The sequence below is a fragment of the Helianthus annuus genome, chromosome 1 (assembly GCF_002127325.2).
Source record: "Helianthus annuus cultivar XRQ/B chromosome 1, HanXRQr2.0-SUNRISE, whole genome shotgun sequence".
In the NCBI taxonomy this organism is placed as follows: Eukaryota; Viridiplantae; Streptophyta; class Magnoliopsida; order Asterales; family Asteraceae; genus Helianthus; species Helianthus annuus.
Window position 1 is genome coordinate 59,303,624 of NC_035433.2, and position 24,913 is coordinate 59,328,536.

Consider the following 24,913-nt stretch of genomic DNA (forward strand, 5'->3'; position numbering starts at 1 on the left):
GTTGATCATTCTTTCAACTAGTGACTCGGGTCATATTACTGTTGATCATTCTCTCAACTAGTAATTCTGGTCATAACACTGTTGATCATTCTCTCAACTAGTGCCTTTGGTTATGTCACTGTTGATCATTCTCTCAACTAGTGACTCTGGACTTAGTAGTGTCCCGTGATATTACTTTGTCAAATATATTTTCTATGGCATAAAACCACTTAACCCAGAAAATGATATATTTCATTTTCTGTCAAACTAATAGCTATAACTTTATCAAATATAATATATTAATTAAATAATTGTTTTATTATTCTTTAATATATTAACGTAACTAAGATTAAAATATAATCTTAGTATATTAAAAGTAGAATATATTATTTTTGACATATTTTATTATGATATATATCTATGTCAAATATAACATGTAATAATTTAGTATATTACATATTATATTATATTTGTAGAAAATATATGTTGTTCAATAGTCTAGTAAAATATATTTAATTCTTTTTCTTTTTCATTATATATATATATATATATATATATATATATATATAAATGAGATGTGATGTGGGCTAGGTGGCATTTGAATTTGGCCATTTTTGCTGATGTGGCAACTTATTGTCTTCAGTTTAGGAGGCAAATCATATTGGACACGGGATCCGAATAGAATTCGGTTCGACCACATGATCCAAATGGATCCTTTATATCCTAATTTCATTCCATCAGAACTCTTCATCTATTCTCTCTAAACCCTAGCCGACAACATCATCTCCTTCTTCATTCGTCTTATTGAATCCTCTTCTTCAATCGTCGTCTGTAAATCAAACCATCAGGTAATCTTTATTTTTGTTTAGTTGCTCTTCTCGATTGGAAGAGATTTTTTTTATTTTCTAGGCAACTTTATCTTCTGGTATCACCCAATATCCTTCATCATCATGTTCATTCCTTCAAGAATCTTTCATCAAAATCCAAAATATGCTTCTTTTGTTCCTTTGATTGATCTTGATAATCACAGGTATGTTGTTCAATCATTCAGTAAGACAAACCCTAATTACACAATCAATAGCACCCTTCAATCTTTCCTTTATCTCTCTTCTTTGCAAATCTATGTTCTAAATTTCATTCATCTATGATTTTTAGTGTTAATCTCTTCACTTTTCAATCAAGTATTTAAAGATTTTATAATCGAATCTTTGTTGATTTGGGGATTTTTGTTTGGTTTTGGATTCGTAGCAATGATTTACTATGAAGAATGCTCGATCGCGGAATCCTTTTGAATCTGTTCAACAATGGTAAGTTTGTTTGTTATGATTCTTATTTTTTTTTATTTTGGTATTTAGAATACTGTTGATTCATGTATGGATTTAAAAGGATTAGGGGAAATTATCCCATTAGAATTCAAGTTTTAGCTTCTTTTCCAACTTGTGAACTGTTTGTTTGAAGCTTTAGTGTGAATTAGAGCTTTCGCTATCCATTTAGATCATATGATTTACGTTTTGTTCATGATTTACCATGTTATGAATCTGATTTTATTTTTTTATTTTTTGTGAGTAATCGATACACCCAATCGCCACTAAATGGGATCCACTAAAATAAAATGTTTCATGGTCAAATTGCATAGTCGATTGTTGATTGTCTTGTGTTTTTAAAACCATAAGTTGAATGAATTTTTACATGATTAAATTGGCTTAAACTTCGGAACACCTTCTTGTCAACTGTGATTTGGCCAGGTCCGTGTGGTGGGATGTTATTGCCTGGTTGGACGTCCCGGCTCCGAGCAGTTTCATCAACGTTGCTCAAATGTTGGGTCACTGTACCAGTTTGGGTGGGAATTATAAAAAGAAGAGGATGATTTAAGCCATATTTCTGCGGGTTTCGTGGAGAATCTGGAAAACTCGCAATGATAAGGTTTTCCACAAAAAGCATAGCTCGGCGCTTCAATCATGTAGGGGGTCAAGAATGATGGTTTTTGGTGGATGCAAAAGATGGGCCGGTCTCTCGGCTGAATTGGGATAATTGGTGTTGTTTGAAAATCTACACTTTGGGTAGCAGGTTATGTTTTTGTTATGTTTCTGTTGTTATATCCCAATTTCCCTAAGCATCTTGCTATGGGTTCTGCTTTGTTTTTGGAGTTAACAAAATGTTCTTCTTTAGCTGGCTAAAAAAAGTAAATGTGTCTTTGATAATCCATAATCTAGAGCCAGGTCTATGATTAGATTAAAGTGAGCATTATTTTTAGCTAATTATATTTTTTTTTCTTGTGATTTTTAGGTAAGAATCAATGGCATCATAGCAGAGGAAATCAAATGTGTGCAGGAACCTATAGATCAGGTGTGTAGTTAAGTATTCAAAATAAAATAGTCATTTCATTTTACGTTTCTCACGAATTCAATTTTGAGATTAGGGTTAATTTTTTGTTCAGATTACGTTATTTTACAAATCAATTCAGATTAGGGTTGTTTTTTAGACATCGATTTGTTTTTTCCTATCAAAAACGTTAACTACCACATAATAGTCAACTTTGTTAGTTGATTATTATTATTATTATTATTATTATTATTATTATTATTATTATTATTATTATTATTATTTTAGTTTTTAATAATAATAATTAAGAAAGGGCAACAAAGAACTAATATGATATTCGTTTTAGAGTTAATCCAAATGTGCATGCGGAACTAATGCCATGATCTGGTCAAAATGAAATATCATATTAAAAACTCTTTTTTTTAACTTATATAAATCAATTTATTTTGTAAGGAATATCATACAACCCTATTACATATTTAGTCTTCTTTTATTTTATATTTGTTAACAATTCCAGTTGCACTATTTGGTAAAAACCTCTGAATCCAATGTGCTTAAGATCTATAGTTTAGTTCTGAAATGATTTTGTAGGTTCTTGGGCAAGCAAAGGTTAGCATCATATACAAGCTCTTGGCTAAGCAAAGGGTGGGTAAAAAGAAACTGCAGTTGGTTGGTTCGGTTGTCATGCTTTTGGCTTGACGAAGTTTCAGGACCTTTATCTCTCATTTCCACCTTTGGCGCATATATTGATAAGCTGATGCGTAGCAATGCTTCATTAATCATATTGCATCTAAAGGATTTTGGTGTTGGGTAAGCTTATTATAGAATCTATTATAAATGCGCATGTTTTTTGAAAATGATTTTATTATTGTTTCGAGGCACAACATAATAAATGACAATAGATGGGGTTGGGGTGCAGGTGAATGGTCTGAGTTTGAGGTAAAATTGGTTTGTGAAGATCTGCGAGCTGCAATGATTTATGAATGGGTCTGCAACACATATCAATTAAGGCCACATGTTTTATGTTTGAAATTCACAAGCATGTGGATGCTATGTCGCTTTACGAAGAGTAAAAACATGTCTTCAAGTTTTTGGGAAATAGGTTCGCTCTGTTTGATCAACAATTTGCTAATATAGTTCATACAACTCTTTTTTAAAACATACATTATAAAGCAATTGGTTTCTTGTGCAATTAACAAAAGTTCCTGCCATCGTTTGTGTCTACTGAGCTTCAAAAGCTCAGTTTTTCGTTCGTGCGTGAATCGTGAAGTGCACTCACTATTGAACTTAGTGCCGGCTTAGGCCAGTTTATGTATAAAAGTGTAGCTATTCATGTATTATCTGATGGGTGCACAATATTATTTACATTTACATGAGTTTTTATGTAAAATTGTAGGAGAAACATTCTTTGAAGGTTTGTTGACTAACGGTTGGCTATTAACATTAGTAAATTTTCATTTGAGTATGTTGTTTTTTGAATAATATGTGGTTTAAATATAATTTAATATTTTATTTATCTTAATTTGGATTTATGGAGTTATACTTATCAAAGAAAGTACTAAAGTGCTATGAAGAGTAAGGTATATTTGATAATAATCTGTCAATTTTTTTTTTTTTTTGCGTTTCTTAATTATATGATTGTAACTTTTTTTCACTATTGTCATGGCCTAATCAGGGGGAGTCAACGATTATAAATATTGATTGGCTACCAAGCTATTCACAACTTGGAGGTGCTCTTGAAACTTTCGGTTTTTTATTTCATTCACCTACAAAAGATTCTTCTGACACTGAAATGTTTTTTGGAGGTTATTTCGGTAAGTCTACATTTAAGTAGGATTTATTAATGGTTGATTACTCAAAACCTTGGTTTCAATGATAACAAAATTTTGAGGTTTTTTTTTTTGTTGAAGGTATTAAACATATTAATAATTTATAAGGAGTGACAAATTTTAATGGGTCAACTTCATATAATTCTTCAGGTAGAAAAATGGACTGGTCGCTGATGAAACGAGTTTTTTTTTCATACTTGTGAGCTGCGAGTCCAACACTTTACATCCTTTTTTTTAAATTTTTTTTAAATAATCAACAAATTCAAATAACATGACCATCCAAACGCTTTAGTGGTAATATAATAAATCTCTTTTCTCTAAATGGTACATTTAGAATGTTGAAGTGTTTTGAGTACACTTTAGGCAGTTTTCACATGTTTGACCTGTTAATCCGTTTATGAATTCGTTTTGAGCTATATTCAAAATTCCAACCAAAATCAACCCATTATAAGTTTTATGGGTCTGAATTGCCACTTCTTATCTTTTAATGCTAAGCTCATTCTTTTATTCATTAGCAAGAAAGTGACGATCATCTATAGAATACTAGGCGTTTTCCTTGATTTTGATTGCCAGTTGTCGGTGGTCCGTTATCTTTTAGATCGTTGCTTGGTCAGCGTTTATATTAGGTAAATTTAGCCATTTTTTCCAAAATTGTTAGCTTTGGTGATACAGTGTTGACCCAGTTATCACAATGTCATTAGTGTTGAAGATGGTTACGGGAGAGAGATTTGTTGCAACGTTTTGAGACCGAAGTCTCACAACAGGAGGCTCAGGGAGAAAGCATGAAACATGTATTTACAGTGGTTAGCCAACTTTCCTATATCTCAAATGGGTTACAACATGGGTCGGGCAGGGGGTTGTCTAAAGTGTTTAATGATCCATAAAAGATTCTTAGTAAGGTAATTAATTTTAGGTGTTATGTCGTTTTTTTAGGGTTTTGAAATCGTAGAGAGGTTTAAGATATTTGGATTGTGGTTAGGATTTTGTTATAAATTTGTTGTTAAATTGAGTTCGGAATTAGTTAGAGCTGAAAGTTAAGCAAGTTTAAAGTGGGAAAAGTTATATCTTGTGTTGCTAATTAAGCAAAATGAAGACATTTTGATGATAATTTAGGGGAGTTCGTAGGGTTGTGAATTTCTGACACGAACCGAAAACACGACACGAACCTAACACGAAATTTGCGGGTTTAGGTTTAGTCTAAATGGGTTCGGGTCAATTTTAGGTTAAAATCGCAAACCCGATTAGGTTAACGTGTTGGGTTAGGGTCAACCCGGTCGGGCTGACCCGTTTAACACATTTTTATTATATTATATATTTTTTACAATATATTTTATGTCATAAATTAAATGGGGTGTGTGTTTTATGCCATAATTATAATATAAAAAGAAAATTAACATAAGATTTTATAATTTAAACATTGTTGTGTTATATACATCTGTGTTTTTTAAACAAATTTTAGTTTAAATATATTAATTTCAGAAAAATAAAAAAATTCCGGTTGAACGGGGTCGTGTTCGGGTCAACCCACAAAACTTCGGGTCGTGTTCGGGTTCATATGTATGATATGATTTTCAGGTTTGGGTTTGTGTAAAATTTCTGGGTACGGATCGGGTTGAACCCGCCAACCCGCGAACACGACCCGTTTAGCACTGTTCGTTATTCCATTTTAATTGATTAAACAGAATTGATTTTGGTATATATTTTTAACTACTCTCTTTCTAACTTTATATCTTATTACATGTTTCGTTTAATGAATAGGGCAAAAAGGATGATAAAAAGCTTACCTTAGTGTCAAAGTAGGTGAGTATAGATCAAGAGTAAATCCATTCACACCAGATCTAGTGCTTGACAGAAGCTGAAAAAGAATAGCATATCAAAGTAGGCCCTTTTGGTTTCTTGTGTTGTGCATTTCTGTTAGCCCTACTATGAAACAACAAATGTGAAATGCGGTATATAAATAAATCTTATTGTGATTTTTTCGTATTCTTTTTTTCAGTTCAATGTAATTTAATATTTACGCGAGTGATGGATCGTTTTTTTTTATTTCAAAGTTTACGTCAACAATGTTAAATAATGTAATTTACTTTAATATTTGTGATTTTCATGTACTCATTTATCTATAATTTTTTATTTCAATTCGGGTCGGGTTTAACCCGTTAACCCGCAAACACGACCCGTTTAACATCCCTCGGTTTGGTGGTTCATCTGTGTTTGTGTTAAAGTGCAGGTCCCATAGACGTTTACCTCGGTATTGCATATGTTATCTTATTGCTTGTCGTTGGACGTGGAATGGAAAAAGCGGATGGTTTACGCGATACTCCTGCTTACCTGCTTACCTGTTGGAAGATCTGGACCAAACTTGGCTTGTCTGATGTGGTACTGCCACTTTATGTTCCTTTTGTTTTCCTTTGGTTGGGACTGTGCTTTTTGTTTGGTTGTATTGTTCCCTTAGCAACTTGCTGAGGCATTTATGATTTGGTATAAACAAGTCATTTTGAGGGTTGAACTACATCGTTTTGATGTCAGTTTTCTAAATTCTATCCATAACTCAAGTATACTATATAAATCCATTGTAGTGATTTCAAATATATTTGACCATATAGTGTCTTTATTTTATATGTTGGGCAGTTGGAAATGCCACAATTTTTTTAGCAATTAAAGGATATTCGGACTTGGGGAATACCATTTTTGCACAACTTTGTCGTCCACATCATTATGTGCTCAACTCCACTTAAAAGACTAAAACATACGTGAATGGTCAAGAACCACGCGACACTTGATCATTGTTGTTAGTCACTCGCCTCTTTTCTTAGGAACCACATCGATACCTAGGTTAACATAGCCCAATCTTATGTATTTTTTTATGACACAAATTGTTTTTTTGCTTGGTGTTTACTACCATGGACCTTTATATGGTTTGGTGTATGTTATAGATTGTCCTGCATTTTAGAGATAAAATAACCAATCTACTCTCCGACCTTTATATTTCTAACTTTTTTATAATTTAATTATTTTAATAAGTTTACGAAGTAAAAAATATACATTAATTATTCATGTATTCGAATAATAATCTGAAAAGCATATATGTTCATTTCAAACCATTACATTGCCTATAAATACAACCGCAATCTTTGCTATCACCACCATGTCGCACCCATCTTATGCGGCTCTGTGTCATCCTTCCACCACATGCCCTTTAAACAACAAACATAAAATTTGCATGTTATCCGATTCTTTTCCTTCCAACCACTCCTAAAAAATTGTGTTTGTTAGCTCTTTTATAGGAGACTAGGAGTTGATATTTGATGTTATTCGTAAGCCAATATTGAAATCCAATGTGATTGTGCATATCAAAATTATCGTGTTTGTGTGTTTCAAAGGTTGGTGACGGTTTTTTTTTTAGTTTTTGGTACATGTTAAGTGTTATAATAAAGAACGCACACAACATTAATAAAGTTCTAATAATCTATTATAATAAATAAAAGTTTTTTATTGTGTCGTGGGTCATTCAGTGAGGCAAGTTTCTGCCTCCGGTTCTTGCCCAAAGTTTCTGACTCTACTCGCAACCCTAATGACTACAACTTTCAATTCAAAACAATTATAAAACAAGTTTCTGACATAGTTCGATTAATATAAAGTAAATTTTCCTACCCGCGAAGTTCGCGGGTGATAACCTAGTTTATATATAATTTTATTCATCATGTCCATTTGCTTTGACAAACTTGGCCTAGCTAGGTGTCCCAAACCAACCGCATAACTTTGCCCATTCCATATATCTTATATAAATTTATAAGATATATTAAATATTTTAATATCGTACTGTAAAAATAATATTAGTTATAGGCTATGGCTATTGGGGCATAATTCCCCCGTGCTTGTGGTCATGCTACTATTGGCTAACTTTTTGGCCAATAGTAACGAGGGTCAAGTAATGTATAAAAACCCCACATAGTGGCAACTATTGTAGAATATAAAAACTTAATCACTGTAAGTATAACGAATAAACATTTAAGATTTTGGAAAAGCATTTTTAAATATAACTGTATCGCAAAAATGTGATAAAAGAAGAATGACTCACTTTGTAACTTTAGGGTTCAACTAGAAAGCCTCCTGGTAGAATCTTGGGTATAACTTCTGAGCTATTTTAAAAATATATAATGCACTCGTGTTAAGTATAGTACCCCTAATTCAACCTTATCCCTATGTCATGAGACCGAACCCCAAGGAACTTAGTCGGGCAGAGCCTTGACATGCGTTATGGGGCTCCAGATCAATCGGAAAGGGTAGCGGTGATCGGGAGTTAAAACACTTAAAACGAGCCAGAGTTTTGTTATTGTTGGAGTGTAAATAATATATATATATATATAGCGAGAGTAGCGAGATAGAGAAAGAAAAGAAATGATATGAGAATGGAAAGCTCAAAATTCTATATTTATAGTAAAACAATTACTTGGAGAAGACGTTCATTTGATGCCTATTTGATCAGATCCTTCCACGTATTAATTTAATGTCCACTCATGTATTATTAAACATCTTATGTTCACTACAACACACACCTACACAATGATTCATTTCAAATGTTAAATTTATTCTTATTTTATTATATATATATATATATATATATATATATATTATAATTAGTTTAACTGCTTCACTCCTTTGGCGCTTATAATTTCTAAAATATGACGTTTTATAAAATGATAAATATGTCATTAGAAAGAGAATAATCTAATCTACATTTTGAACCAAGTTTCATTAAAAACGGAGTAAGTTCAAATACAATGTATTTTTATAATTAAATTATTAGACGGTCACTAGGCCCATCTAGATACTTCATATTTCTAACAGTCAACTTACCCGTAATCTACCTGTCTAATAATATAAGTTTTTATATACTTTTATTTTAATAGAAAGGTCACCCATATACAGGCCAATTAATTAATATAACATTCCAACCAACTATATATATATAAAATAGTTTTTAAAACTATATGGGTCGAATAATTATATTAAAAATAAAACTAGTTACTAGTGGTTAATAAATTTAAACAATCTATAATTCTTATATGATAAAAAAATTGGATATGTTACATCCTCCCCACGTTGTTTTAAATCTCGTCCTCGAGATTTGGGTTACGATGTCTTCTTAAAGTTATGTCACGTCTTAGTTAATAAAAATAGTATTAAAGTAAATGACACAGAATCAAGACATATTCAAATTTTGTGAATACGAGTTTTACAATAAATAGGACTCAATGGTTCAACTGAATTAGTTTCAAAAATCGATGTCAGTTGAATGAGATGAAATGATATGATTTTCAAGGTGACTAGGTTCAAGCCAAAAGAGATATATGATCAATAGATATCTAAATTGAATGTTTACAAGTTGTAAATGACTTTAGAAACAATAGAATTTATTGTCAAAGGAAACTTACTTTGATTGTCAACTGAGGAAGATTTAGAATCAACAAGCTCAAATGAAATAGAAGCAAGAAAATGATTTGTCAAATATCAAATCATGACATGAGAAAAATCAATGTGTTGACATTATTGAAGTTGCAAGGATACACCGAAATACAACAGAGTTTAGTGTATCATTGTTTTAATACACAATTGCATTAAGACTATTTTCAATGATGAGTCAAACGAAAGACATACGTGGTTTTGAATGATTCATACGATTATGATTAGCCCAAGCTACAAGTTTGTACCGACGCCACAAGGTGTCGTAGTGATTGAAATAGTTCAATAATTACGGTGACCGAACAAATTCACCGTGTTCGTGATCAACTGAAAGCTTTAATGAAGTAAATTTGGATATTCATTTCAAATAGGATTTTCAATTGATGATGAAAGACCAAATGAATATCATAGAAATTTTTTTTTTGATTAATGATGAAAGAATCTTTAGAGGTACACCGGAATATAATACGAATTTGTGTACTCTTATCTTAACACATAATTGTATTAAGACTGTTTAAGAAATAAACCAACAGAAATTAAATAAATCCGTACATCAGGTGTGAAAATGAGATTAGCTCAAGCTTCAAATTAAAGAAAACACCACCACAAGGTGTCGTAACCAATTAAATGATTCAATGAAAGTGAAGACCAAACAAGTCTATTATGGCTTTGAATAGATGAAGTACTTGGCAAGATGCATTTATTTATAAACTTTTGATTTATACTAGGGTCAAATAATAACTTAAATTCGATATTACATATCAGCGATTACGTCTGGAATCATTTCTGCTTCTTGCATAGTAAGTATGAATGCTCGCGCCCTCCTCTTAGCTCCGTCTGTTGTTTTTGCCTTGTTGTCAGGTGATTTAGTCAGTTTCGGGCAATATGATTTGATGTGTCCCGTCTCTCCGCAATTGTAACAAATATTAGTCTTCCTTCTACACTCTTCCTCTATATGCCCGGTCATCTTGCAGAAATCACAGTAGGGCGTTCTCCTAAAACTGCATCTTCTTGAATGATTTTTGTTACAGCTTCTGCAGGTAGGTTGCTCCAATGACGGTTCAGTTCCTTTCTTCTTGAATTCTTGGGAAATTTTCTGGGCTAACTCCTTCTTCTTGTTTTCTTCTCTTGTACGGATTAGTCCATCTGTCAGGATGTTGGCTAGTTCAACTGTTTCTTCAATAGTCTGTGGTCTAGCGGCCTTGACCATGTCTCGGATTTCGCTAACTAATCCCCAAATATAACGAGAAATTAGTACGGGTTCTGGCGAAGCCAGAGTTGGTACCATTCTTGCGTATTCGAAGAACGTTGTTGTATATTCACGACAATTTACATCGATCATTTTATGATTTAGGAACTCGTTAGCCATTCGTTCCTTTTCATAAGGGGGACAAAATTTCCTTTCTGTCGTTTCCCTGAATTTTTCCCAGTTCATTGCATAAGCCATGTCACTTCCTTTTGCCTGAAGAGTTGCATTCCACCATTCTAAGGCTTCTTCCTTAAAGAGGTTGGACGCATACATCACCTTATCTTCTTCAGCACATTTGCTTATTTTAAGAACAACTTCCGTCTTTTCCAACCATCGTAGAGCAGCCGTGGCACCTTCGCTGCTTGCGAACTCAGTTGGTTTACAGGCTAGAAATTCTTTGTAGGTACACCCGAGAGTCATCGCCTTCATTTTCTTGGGAAATGGGGTTTTGATAATATCATCATTGCCTCCATTGACACTATGGCTAAAACTGTCGTCACGGGTATGCTTACTACTCACAGTTTTGGTGGGTTCTACGGGGTTTTTAACAACTTTAATTATTAAAGGTAAAACATTAGCTATTCTTTGGGCTATTAGATTTTCTATAGCATTTTTATCCAAAGGATTTTCATTATTAGTATGAACTTCTGGATTATGTGATACTTCATTCGACATCTGAATTATAAACATTTTCAATTATTAATATCACAGAATAATTAAAACAAAACAATACTTCCAGGAATCATATATATATATATTTAAATCTACAAAAATAACACATATGTTATTTAGTATTAATTTCCTAACTTTATTGTTTTTAAGTTTAGGTATTAAAAGGAACAACTAAATAACTTAAACCAGTGGCTCTGATACCACCTTCTGTCACAGCCCCCGACCCTACCCTGGGAGCGGGAGCCGCGAGCCAGTCAGATGATTTCAGAGTTTGTAAAACACCGAACTTTTAATATTAAACAAATGGGCTAAAACCCATATTTCATTCAATTGTTTTTATAGGGATAAACCCAAATAAATAAAATATAATTTTCTTCTTTTATTATAGCCACTTTATTTAAGCCTTCAGTGCTCCATAGCTAGCTTCTATTATCCTTACATCAAGTTACCTGAAACATGTTTGAAAACATTTTATCAGTAATTCCATTTTTATAAAAATATATTGTTATACTTTACAGCATAAAAGGTTTTTATATTTATTTATATTTACCCAACTCAATCAGTATTTTTCACATGGTGGCAGTTTCGATGTGACAGTGGTCATATCACTCATTGGCTCACTTTCGTCCAATAGTGAATTTATCAAGTAATAGATATAGTATATCTTACTATTATATTGGTCACTAGGCGATTCCTGTGACGGTGGTCAAATCACTGTTGATCATTATTTCAACTAGTGACTTGGGTCATATTACTGTTGATCATTCTCTCAACTAGTAACTCTGGTCATATCACTGTTGATCATTCTTTCAACTAATGACTCGGGTCATATTACTGTTGATCATTCTCTCAACTAGTAATTCTGGTCATAACACTATTGATCATTCTCTCAACTAGTGCCTTTGGTCATGTCACTGTTGATTATTCTCTCAACTAGTGACTCTAGACTTAGTAGTGTCCCGTGATATTACTTTGTCAAATATATTTTCTATGGCACAAAACCACTTAATCCAGAAAATGAATTATATCATTTTCTGTCAAACTAATAGCTATAACTTTATCAAATATAATATATTAATTAAATAATTGTGATATTATTCTTTAATATATTAATGTAACTAATATTAAAATATAATCTTAGTATATTAAAAGTAGAATATATTATTTTTGACATATTTTATTATGATATATATCTATGTCAAATATAACAAGTAATAATTTAGTATATTACATATTATATTATATTTGTAGAAAATATATGATGTTCAATAGTCTAGTAAAATATATTTAAGTCTTTTTCTTTTTCATTATTTATATATAAGTTTATTTATCATGTCAATTTGCTTTGACAAACTTGGCCTAGCTAAGTGTCCCAAACCAACCGCATAACTTTGCCCATTCCATATATCTTATATAAATTTATAAGATATATTCAATATTTTAATATAGTACTGTAAAAATAATATTAGTTATAGGCTATGGCTACTGGGGCATAATTCCCCCGTGCTTGTGGTCATGCTACTATTGGCTAACTTTTTGACCAATAGTAACGAGGGTCAAGTAATGTATAAAACCCCACATAGTGGCAACTATTGTAGAATATAAAAACTTAATCACTGTAAGTATAACGAATAAACATTTAGGATTTTGGAAAAACATTTTTAAATATAACTGTATCGCAAAAATGTGATAAAAGAAGAATGACTCACTTTGTAACTTTAGGGTTCAACTAGAAAGCCTCCTGGTAGAATCTTGGGTATAACTTCTGAGCTATTTTAAAAATATATAATGCACTCGTGTTAAGTATAGTACCCCTAATTCAACCTTATCTCTATGTCACCAGACCGAACCCTAACGAACTTAGTCGGGCAGAGCCTTGACATGCGTTATGAGGCTCCAGATCAATCGGAACGGGTAGCTGTGATCGGGAGTTAAAACACTTAAAACAAGCCAGAGTTTTGTTATTATTGGAGTGTAAATAAAAGAATTATATATATATATATATATATATATATATATATATATATATATATATATATATATATAGTGAGAGTAACCAGATAGAGAAAGAAAAGAAATGATATGAGAATGGAAAGCTCAAAATTCTATATTTATAGTGAAACAATTACTTGGAAAAGACGTTCATTTGATGCCTATTTGATTAGATCCTTCCACATATTAATTTAATGTCCACCTATTATTATTATTATACATATTAATTAATTCAATTCAATTCAAATTCAATTCAAACTCTCTATGTATGAATAGTAAAACAAATATTATATTCAAAATTTTTTTAATTTTTTATTTCAACCCTTATGTTTTAAATAATATACATTGCTAACCCATTAATTTTTATTTCATTTGATTTTATTTCGATAACTTACGTTCATCATCTTTTTTTAAAGCTGAACACGTGATCGTGTTTAATAGTTTTTTTATCAATATCTATCTATAAAGTTTGTTGAAAAAAGAGTTTTATTCAAGACAGTGCAGTGATGAACCAAACCAATATCGGCACTGGTATTGTTTGTTATTATTGGAACCAATATCGGTATTCGCTTTTGTGATTTTATTTGACATCAGTAGCTGTATTGTTATTATCGAAATCGGTACCGGTTTTCGTTTTAATGGTTTTTAGTGTAAAACGCATTTATTTGTACATATCACTGACTTTGAACCGAATGCCGGTACCATAGTGATACCGTTACAAACCGAGCCGTATCGACCAAATTCCCGCCACATCACGTGCGGAATATATAAATTTAGAACTATGATGAATAGTAACATAAGTTTTTATGTTATTATTTTAAAAAAAATATGTTCCAGTTTCACCCATTATGCTTTTAATAATATACATTTTTAACCAATTTAATTTTTTATTTAATTTGATTTTTCCTGAATAACTCGTGTTCAATATCCTTTTTAAAATGAATTGAATATGCAACTATGTTTAATATATTTTTTTTCACCGCGTTCATGTATGAACTTTGTTGAAAAAGAGTTTTATTCAAAATAGTACACTGACAAATCTAACCTATGCTGACATCGATACCCGTATTGTTATTATCAGAAGAACAGGAACCGGCCTTCGTTTTTATGGTTTTTATCGACATTGGTACTGGTGTTGTTATTAACGGAACCGGCATTCATTTTTATACTTTTCGATGTAAAACATATTCTTTTCCATGAATATCATTACTTTAAACCAAATGTTGATACCATACTGATACCATCACAGATCAACTGAGTTTCCGCCGCAACGCGCGAAAAAATCTTGCTAGTGTATTATTAAACATCTTATGTTCACTACAACACACACGTACACAATGATTCATTTCAAATGTTAAATTTATTATTATTTTATTATTTAAATATATATATATATATATATATTATAATTAATTTAACTGCTTCACTCCTTTGGCACTTATAATTTCTAAAATATGACGTTTTATAAAATGATAAATATGTCATTAGAAAGAGAATAATCTCATTTACATTTTGAACCAAGTTTCATGAAAAACAGAGTAAGTCCAAATACAATGTATTTTTATAATTAAATTATTAGACGGTCACTAGGCCCATCTAGATACTTCATATTTCTAACAGTCAACTTACCCGTAATCTAACTGTCTAATAATATAAGTTTTTATATACTTTTATTTTAATAGAAAGGTCACCCATATACAGGCCAATTAATTAGTATAACATTCCAACCAACTATATATATATATATATATATATATATATATATATATATATATAAAATAGCTTTTAAAACTATATGGGTCGAATAATTATATTAAAAATAAAACTAGTTACTAGTGGTTAATAAATTTAAACAATCTATAATTCTTATATGATAAAAAAAAATTGGATATGTTACACATGTGGTGTCCGATAAAAAAATACTTTATTGCGAATATAACTCTGTATTCAACGAATATTATACCACCACGTCAATAAACCTATAAAAATATGGTATATAGCTTTAAAATTAAATTATTAATATGGTATAATAATAATATGTATATATATTTGTTTTTGTGTATATATTAATATGATATAATAATAATAATAATAATAATAATAATAATAATAATAATAATAATAATAAGAATAATAATAAAGGAGAGAATGCCACATGTCATTAAGATAAATTTAAGGAGAGAATGTTATGTGTCATTAACTTGACTAGCGGTAAGACCCGTGTGCAAACACGGGTCGCTTCTTAGAAAAACATGCATAACACATTTTGATAGAAAGTATAGATAAATATATAGATATTGTATCAAAACATGTTATCTATTATAGCTAAAAGAATGCAGAAACGTCGACACAATCAACCTACTGTACTTCGATTGCGTGTGCATTAAAATACGAACAACAATCAGACAGTATTGCTAGACGGTATTGCTGAATCTTTCCGCTTTGACCCACTACTCTTCCAATGTTCTTGTCGCCACAAGTTCAAAATTAAAATTCATAATTAGATAATAAGGTAGATGCAGGACTTGCAGATGACTAACCCTCATACGCTCCAGATGATGTTCCTGTTACATCACCTTCTTCAACTCATCCTCTTGTTTACATTTTTCTAACCGTGTTTTCATTTTCAACACAACATAACTCATAAATATATACACACAAAAAAGAATCATAAATTCAATAAAAAAACATAGCTAATTTAACCGACCTTAACTCTCTTCCTCACGTATTGCCGCTTGGCGAGCAAGCTCTAGTCTATCTATTTTGTTGATCTTCCAGCTCAGCAGCATCACAGTGAACTTTTGCAGCCTCAAGCAAATGCTTGCAATATCCGACATGAGTTTCAACCAAATCTACAAGCAATTACAAAACAGATAAACAATTAAACAATAAATAAGCAACTAAAAGATCTGATTCTAATCATCAATCGAACAACTATTAAAAAAATATCCAAACAAAAACACAAAATTTTCATAAAATAACAGTAAATCAATTTGACGTCGTATCAAACAAGCAGATCTAAACCTGACACCTCACATTACTCTACGATCTAAACCCTAGGCAAACACGCACTATTTCACACAAAACTATCAAGTTAAACGCAAAATCACACATATTCGATCGTATATACTATAAACAGATACATAAAAATAGAAATTACTTGATTAAACTCACCTGTTCCGTTAAAACACACTCGCGAGCAGCGAATTCGCACTGATATCAACAAATCTGGTAACCGCTATAGAATCATCCTTCCTATTTCCACCTCCAGTCATGATTAATCACTAATGGTCCAGTCATTTTCAAGGTAAAAGTGGCTATGAGTTGGAAATTATGTGGGTAATAAGTCCTTAAAAGGGCACCATCTGATTTCCACTCTAACTTGGTCAATTGTCAGGTCAAACTTAATATTAAAAAGTCAACAGAAAGCTATTTTGCAAATAAATTCATAATTAGCAATGTAGAAGCTATGGAACCTGTTTTAACACTAAAATAACTTGGTAAATGACGTAAGAACATGTCTAAGCTTGTTCAACCTGGTAATTCTAAGCTTAGGCTCGGTTCGGAACCAAAAGTCGTAAAAGTAGACTTTTGCTTTGACTTTCAGTTCTGACCCGATTTAGCTTAGTTTAGATATGCCTTAAGGTTCCTTTAGAACCATATTATAAGCTAGTAAAACCTTTGGAGGTTATACTACATATTTCCTTGTTTATCCGATTCATTTGCATGTTTCCGTTATATGCTTAAAATTTGACTATTATGCCCTTTCGATATTAAAATGAGATTTTTGAAAATGTGAGAGGACAAAAACCTTTGTTACTGATTTATAAACATGTCCTTAAATTTTCACATCAGTTCGTAGTCTAAATTGAGAGTTATGCTCAATATCGTAAAGTACATCCTTTTTATTAATTAAACGGCATTTTCGACATAAAACCTATTTAAGCCCAAATTTTGACACCAAACCTTTTACCCACTGATGTAATATAATATTTTGGGATTTTTGAAGATTTTTATTTATTTTTAAACTGATCATAACATGGGGTTCTTGCCTTGATTCGGTAATTGTCAGTTATACCATTTTTGCTAATAAAATGAGTTTTACATAGCTTTTTGTTACCAAACCTTTTGCTACTGATTTTATATGTTAAATAAAATATTTTAAGCCTTTTGGACTGATAAAAATCTCAGCTTTCTTTATAAAACCTGAAAATCGCTTAAAACCGACTTTTTTACGCGTTTTAAACGCATAGTATGGATTAAAACTATTTTTGACATATAAGACTTAATACCTACTGATGTTTTAAGTAAATTTTTATACTTTAACAATAAGCAAAAGTTTTGAACTCAGATTTCCAAATTGACCTTTAAAACCTATGTGAAATTACCAAAATGCCCCTACGGTGCATAGTTTGGTTATATAATGATAAATTTCACATATATGCAATACCCTACTGATATGACTTGCAAGAATAAATATTTTTACTGATCATTTCAGACCAGAACCTCAGATTAATATTTAATCTCTTTTATAACCTTTAAAATGACCAAAATACCCCTACGGGGCTTAATTTGAGTTTAAATCCGTTTTGGGCATAATGGAAGGTAATCTATTAATATCACAACATATTTAAGGCATATTAACTTAGGAAACCTATTCATGACTCACTTGTTTACCCGTTATGAATTTTTCGCGTTCGGTGCGGTTTATGTAACTAGTTTGCATAAATTAACCAAAACGGGTCACACCTTTTCATTTTTATCTCAAAATCCAGAATGTGTTTAGTTTACCCATATTATACAAGTCTTCAAACTTTTTGGGTATAAATCACATTCTTCGCTTAATCTTGCATTTTGAACCGTATACCTTTCTTTAAAACTAACCGGTCTAAGTTTAAACTTAAGTAAGACCCGTTAGGAATCTAATAGGTTATTAAAACCTTCGTTCCAGATTTAGGAGCCCAGTAAAAGATATTTGCACTTGCCGATGTATATATATATTTGCTCAGGTAAATACTTTTAACTTATTTTCCCTTATACGGGCTTGGGGTTCGGTATATAAATACCGCTTGGTCGGGTATTGAATTTTTAATCATATGAAGGTTAAATCATTGAAATAACCCGTTTAATCTGTTTTGTTTGTTCTAAGCCTTTGGGGGGTTAATGATCATGTCCTGGATATTCTCGGCTCATTCATTGAAATGGCCACGACTTAAGCACGAGGTGTAGGCATACACCTGCCGGTGCGTATGTAAAATTAATGTACCCGCCTGTTCGAGAATAACTCGCCGTGTGATATATTATGTGGTGTGTCTATTAATCTTTAACTCGGTATTCAACCCAGGCTACTGAACGTATAACAAACATTTAATTCTTTTACAAGTTTATTTTTAAATAAATATCCCAAGTTATAAAAGATTATTTGTGCCTTGTGCATTAAAAACCAATTTTCTTAAACTCTTTTCAAAATGAGTTGGTTAATTGTATTTACAAGTGTAAACTGACGTATTTTCCAAAAGGTTAAGTGCAGGTACTAGGCGGAATAGGCTGGCTACTCCTAAGTGAATTAAATAAAGAGTTATGCAAGCTTTGTCACTTAAAAATCTGTTGAACAACATTTCCTTGTTTTGATCCGCCTGTGGATCCTTTTACATTCCGTTTGTAATACTTATGATACTTTCATTCGGTTTGTAATATATTTTACTTTTAGACTTCCGCTGTGCATTGAACTGTGATTATTGACTATGATGATATCAACTACGTCACGATACTTCTCACCGGGCCCACCGGTAATACGTGGAAAAATCGGGGTGTGACAGGTTGGTATCAGAGCCAACATTGAGGGAATTAAACACTAGCCTTTTGTGCTTAATCTCAGTGACACAGTTGCACATTCCTTGACTTCCGAGTCTAGGCAAAGGACTTAGGATTAATCCTAATCTTTTATTTTATCCTTTATTGTTTTTCTTGGTTGTCCTTTTGATTGTTTTGACAGGAACATTTCCGCCATGATTCAGAAGAGGAGGACGAGGCAAGGAGCCATTCACCAGCCATGATCTTGAAGCCTGGCCATCTCACCGGCGAACTCCTTCAGTGACAATGAGCACGAGTCCCCAAGAAGACTGGAGGACATACTTAGAGTCTGCGAGGCGTTCTGTCTCGCTAAGCTCCTCACCTTCGTACCATGATTCCTTCGGACTACATCAAGGCAACGAGTCCGATCATTCCCGCCATTCCTACTTACCATTGCAGTGGTCGGGTTCACATCGCGCCTTTGAAGACCCGACCCCGTACTTCCAGAGCCAGTTCAACCTGGCAAACCAGGTGCAAGGACCAGTGGATTTAAACCCATTGGGACCAGAAGATCACTACTCTGGTGACCAAGCTATGGATATGGATGATGACCCCGATCCGGAGATGCCACCGAGTGGGATGCCGACGCATCCCATTGAGATTTCGGACGTTTCACGGTTCGTCGTACCGAGGTCCAGACAGCTACGAAGCAAGGTTTGCTTCATACCCTTGGGAGTTTACTCCCCCCTTTTAACCCAGCACCTCAGCAACAGCAGGATCCCTCTGAGGATTCTCGTTTCCAGGCGGTTACTCCACCGCCGCCGCCAGAGCAGCAACCGCCTCCGGAGCCACCAAGGCGGAGAAGATCAGACGCACGGATGTCCGTGCGAGGGGGATTCCACTTCAGCACCCCTCAACACTCCAGTGGCAGCCACTACCCGCCACTATATGAAGACCCGCAGATGGGTGGGCCTTCGAACCCAGTTTCCGAGGTGGAATCTGCGCAAGTCGCACCACCACCATCACACATGGGTTATGATTACCCGATTCCTTCAAACGCCGGTGCAGCGGCGTATAACCCTTTTGAGCAGCCAGTCCATATTGGCTACAACTACTACAATGCCCCCGATGTTGACCCATACCTTGTAGCGGCAAACTACAATGCTCTTCATCCCGAGGGACCTTACAGAGCCCCCTATCAGACTGGGTACCCGGCCTATGGGTACCAATACCCGCCACCTCCTCAACATCCGTAACAGCAGCAACCACAGCCGCCGCAGATTCAACCACCGCAGCAGCAGGAGATTCTTCAAAGGCCAGGTGGAACGTGAGGTTCAAGAGGAGCGTAGAAGCCACCGGGGATTTCTTAAGGGTTTGGCAAGTTTAATCAAGGGGAAAAACAGAAGGGATCATTGAAATTCCTTATTTGTTTGTTTTGTATTTCTTTAATTTTCAATTAAGTCCCTGTGTGGACATCTATTTATGTACCTAGTCCCTGCGAGGACTTGTATTTTCGGTTTAGCCCCTGCGTGGGCAAGTTATTTCTGTTAAAGTCCCGTTTAGTGCAATTATGTACTCCTTTTTAATATTAGTGGAATGTTTTAATTAAATTTCATTTTGTCACTATGTGCATTAATATAAAATAAGAAATAAATAAAAATATATCATTTCTTTTGTAAGATCTGCCATTATATATTAAACAAAATCTTAAAGGCAAAACCTAGCCCATATGTCATTTCAAGACATGGCCATGATGGTAGTTCCTTATTAAGATTCAGATCCTTGTTAACATTTGAAAACATGTTAACATTCCTGGCAAATGTGATTCAATAAAATCATATAAGTCATCCTTATATTGGATTTTTCCAATTCCTATTCTCTATTTTATTTAATCATCCAATAATGATGAAATGCCTACGGGCCATATTTAATGTCCTTTGAGACTAAAGACAGTTGTAATCTACGACTCCCTGTCAAGAAAAGGTGATGAACTATGTTCAAACCTTAATGCCTTGATCCTAAAAGATCATGGCTTGAAATTTAAAATTGTCCTTGTGACTAAGCCTTTTGTATGCCACCCTATTATCCTTAATAATTTATAACTGGGATAAAATATAATAAAAATTTAAATGAATTAAAATAACCAATATGGTTTATAGTTACCATGGTTAATGAATTGCCATAAAAAGGGAATTCCATAATAGACTCCTGATGTGCGTGAAGTGTGTTATATTTTAGATGTATATTTAAGCCCTTTTTACACTTTTAGCCAAGTTTTAAATTTATAAAACACGATATTTACTAACACTAAACACACATATGGGCAAGTGCACCCATCGTGGACGTAGTATAGTGCTGGTAAGATACCGAGGTTGTCCAAGGACACAAGAGCTTTTAGTACCGGTTTATCCTCAACGTCTAATCAAATAAAAAAGAAGTTATAAAAGATTTTTAAACTAAGAAAATAAAAACTAACTAAATGCTGAAAATTAAAATAAAATAAAAACAGATAGACAAGATGAATCACTTGGATCCGACTCGTGTATTAGTATAACCTTTGATTATTTTCGCACTTTTGCACTTGTTTAAGAGATTATCTTAGTTATTGTAGTAGGCCCCTCTTTTGAAGGCGACGTTACCCTCAACCCAGTAGTTTGAGTCAGCAAGGATACAATCCTAAAGGGTTGGATTATTGGAAGATAATGAATTAAGTTATTAATGCAAATTATGGTAGGCCCCGCTTTTGGCGGTGACGTTACCCTCGGCTAAGTAGTCTGAGTCAGCAGGGATACAGTCCTAAATAGCCGGGTTATAGTATTAATAGTAGTTAACTTATGAGGGGGTCAAAGAGTTTGGATCCCCGCCATCCAATACCTATGGGCATTGAAGGAGATCCTACTAAATTTGACCCAGGTCCCTTGCAGGACCTCTAAACGCTGAACAAGGGCAAGACCCTTACCAAACCATTCCCTTAACCCTCGACCAGGTAGCCAACATACCTCTATATAGACCGTGGAGATATGAATGGTGAAAATATTTTATTTTATATAGACAGTAAAATAATGCCAAGACACCACAGACAAACGATAAGGAAAGATCACCTTCAACATAAGCAACTAGTTATTAAAGTCATTAATACAAAACCAAATAAAAAGTGCAAAAGATTAAAAATAAAAAGTATTATACTAAACACTTGTCTTCACCAAGTGATGTAAGAGACTTAGGCAAACATGGCCTTGATTGTCAAGAACTCTTACGATCAATCTTGGATCCCGAGACGACTCACACACTCTATGATGGACAATGGATGATGGTGGTGGATGATGGTGTTGTGATGGTGGTGGGTGGTGGATGAAGTGTGAGAGAGGTGGTGTGCCAAGGGATGAGTTGAAATGAAACCAAGCACTCCTATTTATAGGCTGAACAGAAGGCTGGGCACGGCCCCGTGTCCGCTGGACACGCCCCCGTGCCTGTCTGACACTCTCTCTCTTCATTAATTGTAATTCGCAATTACAATTAATGCGCCTGCTGTACTTTCGCCACGCCCCCGTGCTCACTGGACACGGCCCCGTGGTGGGCAATAGAAGCTTCTATAGGTTTGTCTTTTCTGCTGCTTCTTGGGCACGGCCCCGTGCTGGCTGAGCACGGGGCATGTTCAGTCTTCTGACTTCTCTTTTCTGTTTGGGAAGATGCCGTTGAGGGGTCGGGCAATCTACTTTTGTTCCTTTTCTTGTATTTATGTTAGATTTAGCTGTCTTTTTGCTTCTTTTGTGAATTTGAGCTCATTTTATCCTGAAAATACAAAAGGAAGACAAAAACACTCTTTTTCCAACATTAGTACTTAAAAAGGGTTAGTTTTATGCCTCAATTGATGTAATTTATATGTTGCATTTTACACACATCAAATACCCCCACACTTGAACTTTTGCTTGTCCTCAAGCAAAACTCTTTAATATGTGGCTCACACTCCCGAATGGAATGGGTAGAAGAGAAGGTTTTTGGCTTGTCATAGAGTGTCAGGAATCCAAGATCTTTTTGGGTTTTATTTTTATTTATTTACAATCCTATTTGTTATGATTTGTTTAGAACGTTTCATAGGAGAAATTACTAATTTGGGCATAACATGCCTTTTTTTAAAATTCCATTTATATACAAGTTCACATACCTCACGGGAGAAATCACTCACACTCGGCCGAAGGTGTATTTTTTAGTGAATCACTCGAGAGCAGCGTGGAACTTATTCCTACCATAAGCTTGCCAAGCAATCAATCCTCCTCCTTTTTAACTTGTTACCTTTGTAAATATCAAGAGGACTTTTTGGGTATAGGCTTTGGCTAAAGGTGGGTGAATGGGTTAGTAGAAAATGGCGAAAAGCGTAAAAAGCGTCGGTTTTCGCAAAACACTTTGTTTTAGTGACTTTTTATTTCGAAGTATTTCTCCAAACAAGCTTTTGTTTTAATAGCTTTGTTTGTTTATTTCTAACTTCATCATTTTTTTTTAGTCACACGAAAAACCGAGCTTGTTACTAAAATAAAGGGTGAAAATAAAAAGGGTTTTTGGTGGGTGAAAAGGTTTTAGGGTAAAGAAATGAAAGGTTTAGGCTCAAAGGGGTTAACTAGGGGGATTTTGGGTAGGTGGTAAAAAAAAATTGAAAAATAATGGTGTAGAAAGAAAAATGGTTAGTCCTAATGCCTCCATCATTTACTTACTTGGGTTTAAGTTGGTAAGGACCGGGAATGAATCGTCGTGGCAAGTTCTAGAGTCGTAAGAACCAAGCGGCTATTCACACAAGAAACGAAAAATGAGCATTTAGTCTAAAGATGTAAATTTGTATGCTCAATAAAGGCTCAAACTCACTTTTGTGGGAATGGGTTTTTATGTGATCAAGTATATATAATCGAATTTTAACCAAGCTTGTCATGCCGTTTCATAATTTTCTTATGTTGGTTCTTTTTATCACGATGCTATCGGTTGTAAATTTGTAAAAATATAACCTTTTTAGAACTTGTTATTCCCGAATTAAACCAAGACAAGTAAAAAAAACGAAAAGTTTTTGAAAAAAATTTGGGGTGATTAGCGGTTCCAATAGAGTTTTGTGTAAGGCTTGTTAATAGGACTTGCAAAATTTCAAAGTTTTAGCTTCCCCCCACACTTAAATTACACATTGTCCTCAATGTGTCCCAAAAATAAATTTTTAGGTTGATTGGATGTGTAATGTGGTGTTAAAAAGCAAAGATTTATGTTACTGGCAGTCTGGACACGGCCCCGTGTCCGCTGGCCACGACCCCGTGGTGAACTGCCAGTAACGAAAACTTACAGAAGGCGAACACGGGGGCGTGTTGGTTAGGCACGGCCTCGTGCCTGGCAAAATTTGCAGGACAGTAACCAAACAGCAGGCCTGGGAGGTGAACACGGGGGCGTGTCGGCTGGACACGTCCCCGTGTGGACAGTCTGTAAGCCTAAAAAAAACAGGTTTCTTCCCCCGGTTTCTCCATTTTGGGCGTATAAGTGCTAAGGTCTAGCACTCCAAGCCTCGGTTTGTACCTGTTTCATCACTTAATACCACACCAAGCAACACAAACATCCTACATTACCATAGTTAATTGTCTCAAGC

General features: G+C 33.7%; 1 protein-coding gene and 2 long non-coding RNA genes across 4 annotated transcripts; 2 read left to right on the plus strand and 1 right to left on the minus strand.

Annotated features, from left to right (window-relative positions):
• The first annotated feature begins 741 nt into the window (after positions 1 to 741).
• On the plus strand, positions 742 to 6,016 carry LOC118481286. 2 transcript variants are annotated; one of them, XR_004865228.1, is made up of 9 exons: positions 742 to 827; positions 1,228 to 1,286; positions 1,725 to 2,039; positions 2,266 to 2,325; positions 2,893 to 3,111; positions 3,221 to 3,403; positions 3,977 to 4,115; positions 4,832 to 4,933; positions 5,889 to 6,016. It is a non-coding gene; the product is annotated as an uncharacterized LOC118481286 (long non-coding RNA). The 2 variants fall into 2 exon arrangements; XR_004865234.1 differs by lacking the exon at positions 742 to 827 and adding an exon at positions 868 to 1,009.
• A 1,135-nt stretch (positions 6,017 to 7,151) lies between these two features.
• Positions 7,152 to 8,530, minus strand: LOC110866921. Its single transcript, XR_002551442.2, has 2 exons — positions 8,209 to 8,530; positions 7,152 to 7,382 (listed from the first exon to the last, which is right to left on the minus strand). It is a non-coding gene; the product is annotated as an uncharacterized LOC110866921 (long non-coding RNA).
• An 11,075-nt stretch (positions 8,531 to 19,605) lies between these two features.
• LOC110892598 (leucine-rich repeat extensin-like protein 5) lies at positions 19,606 to 20,555 on the plus strand. Its single transcript, XM_022139777.1, has 2 exons — positions 19,606 to 20,013; positions 20,103 to 20,555. Exons 1-2 carry the CDS (start codon positions 19,606 to 19,608, stop codon positions 20,553 to 20,555), a joined length of 861 nt encoding a protein of 286 aa, XP_021995469.1.
• Positions 20,556 to 24,913: the final 4,358 nt, after the last annotated feature.

Coding starts and splice junctions, on each gene's coding strand:
- LOC110892598 (XM_022139777.1), top strand. CDS start 19,606: ATGAGCACGAGTCCCCAAGAAGACTGGAGGACATACTTAGAGTCTGCG. Junction 20,014..20,102: donor CCAGACAGCTACGAAGCAAG/GTTTGCTTCATA, acceptor TCTCGTTTCCAG/GCGGTTACTCCACCGCCGCC.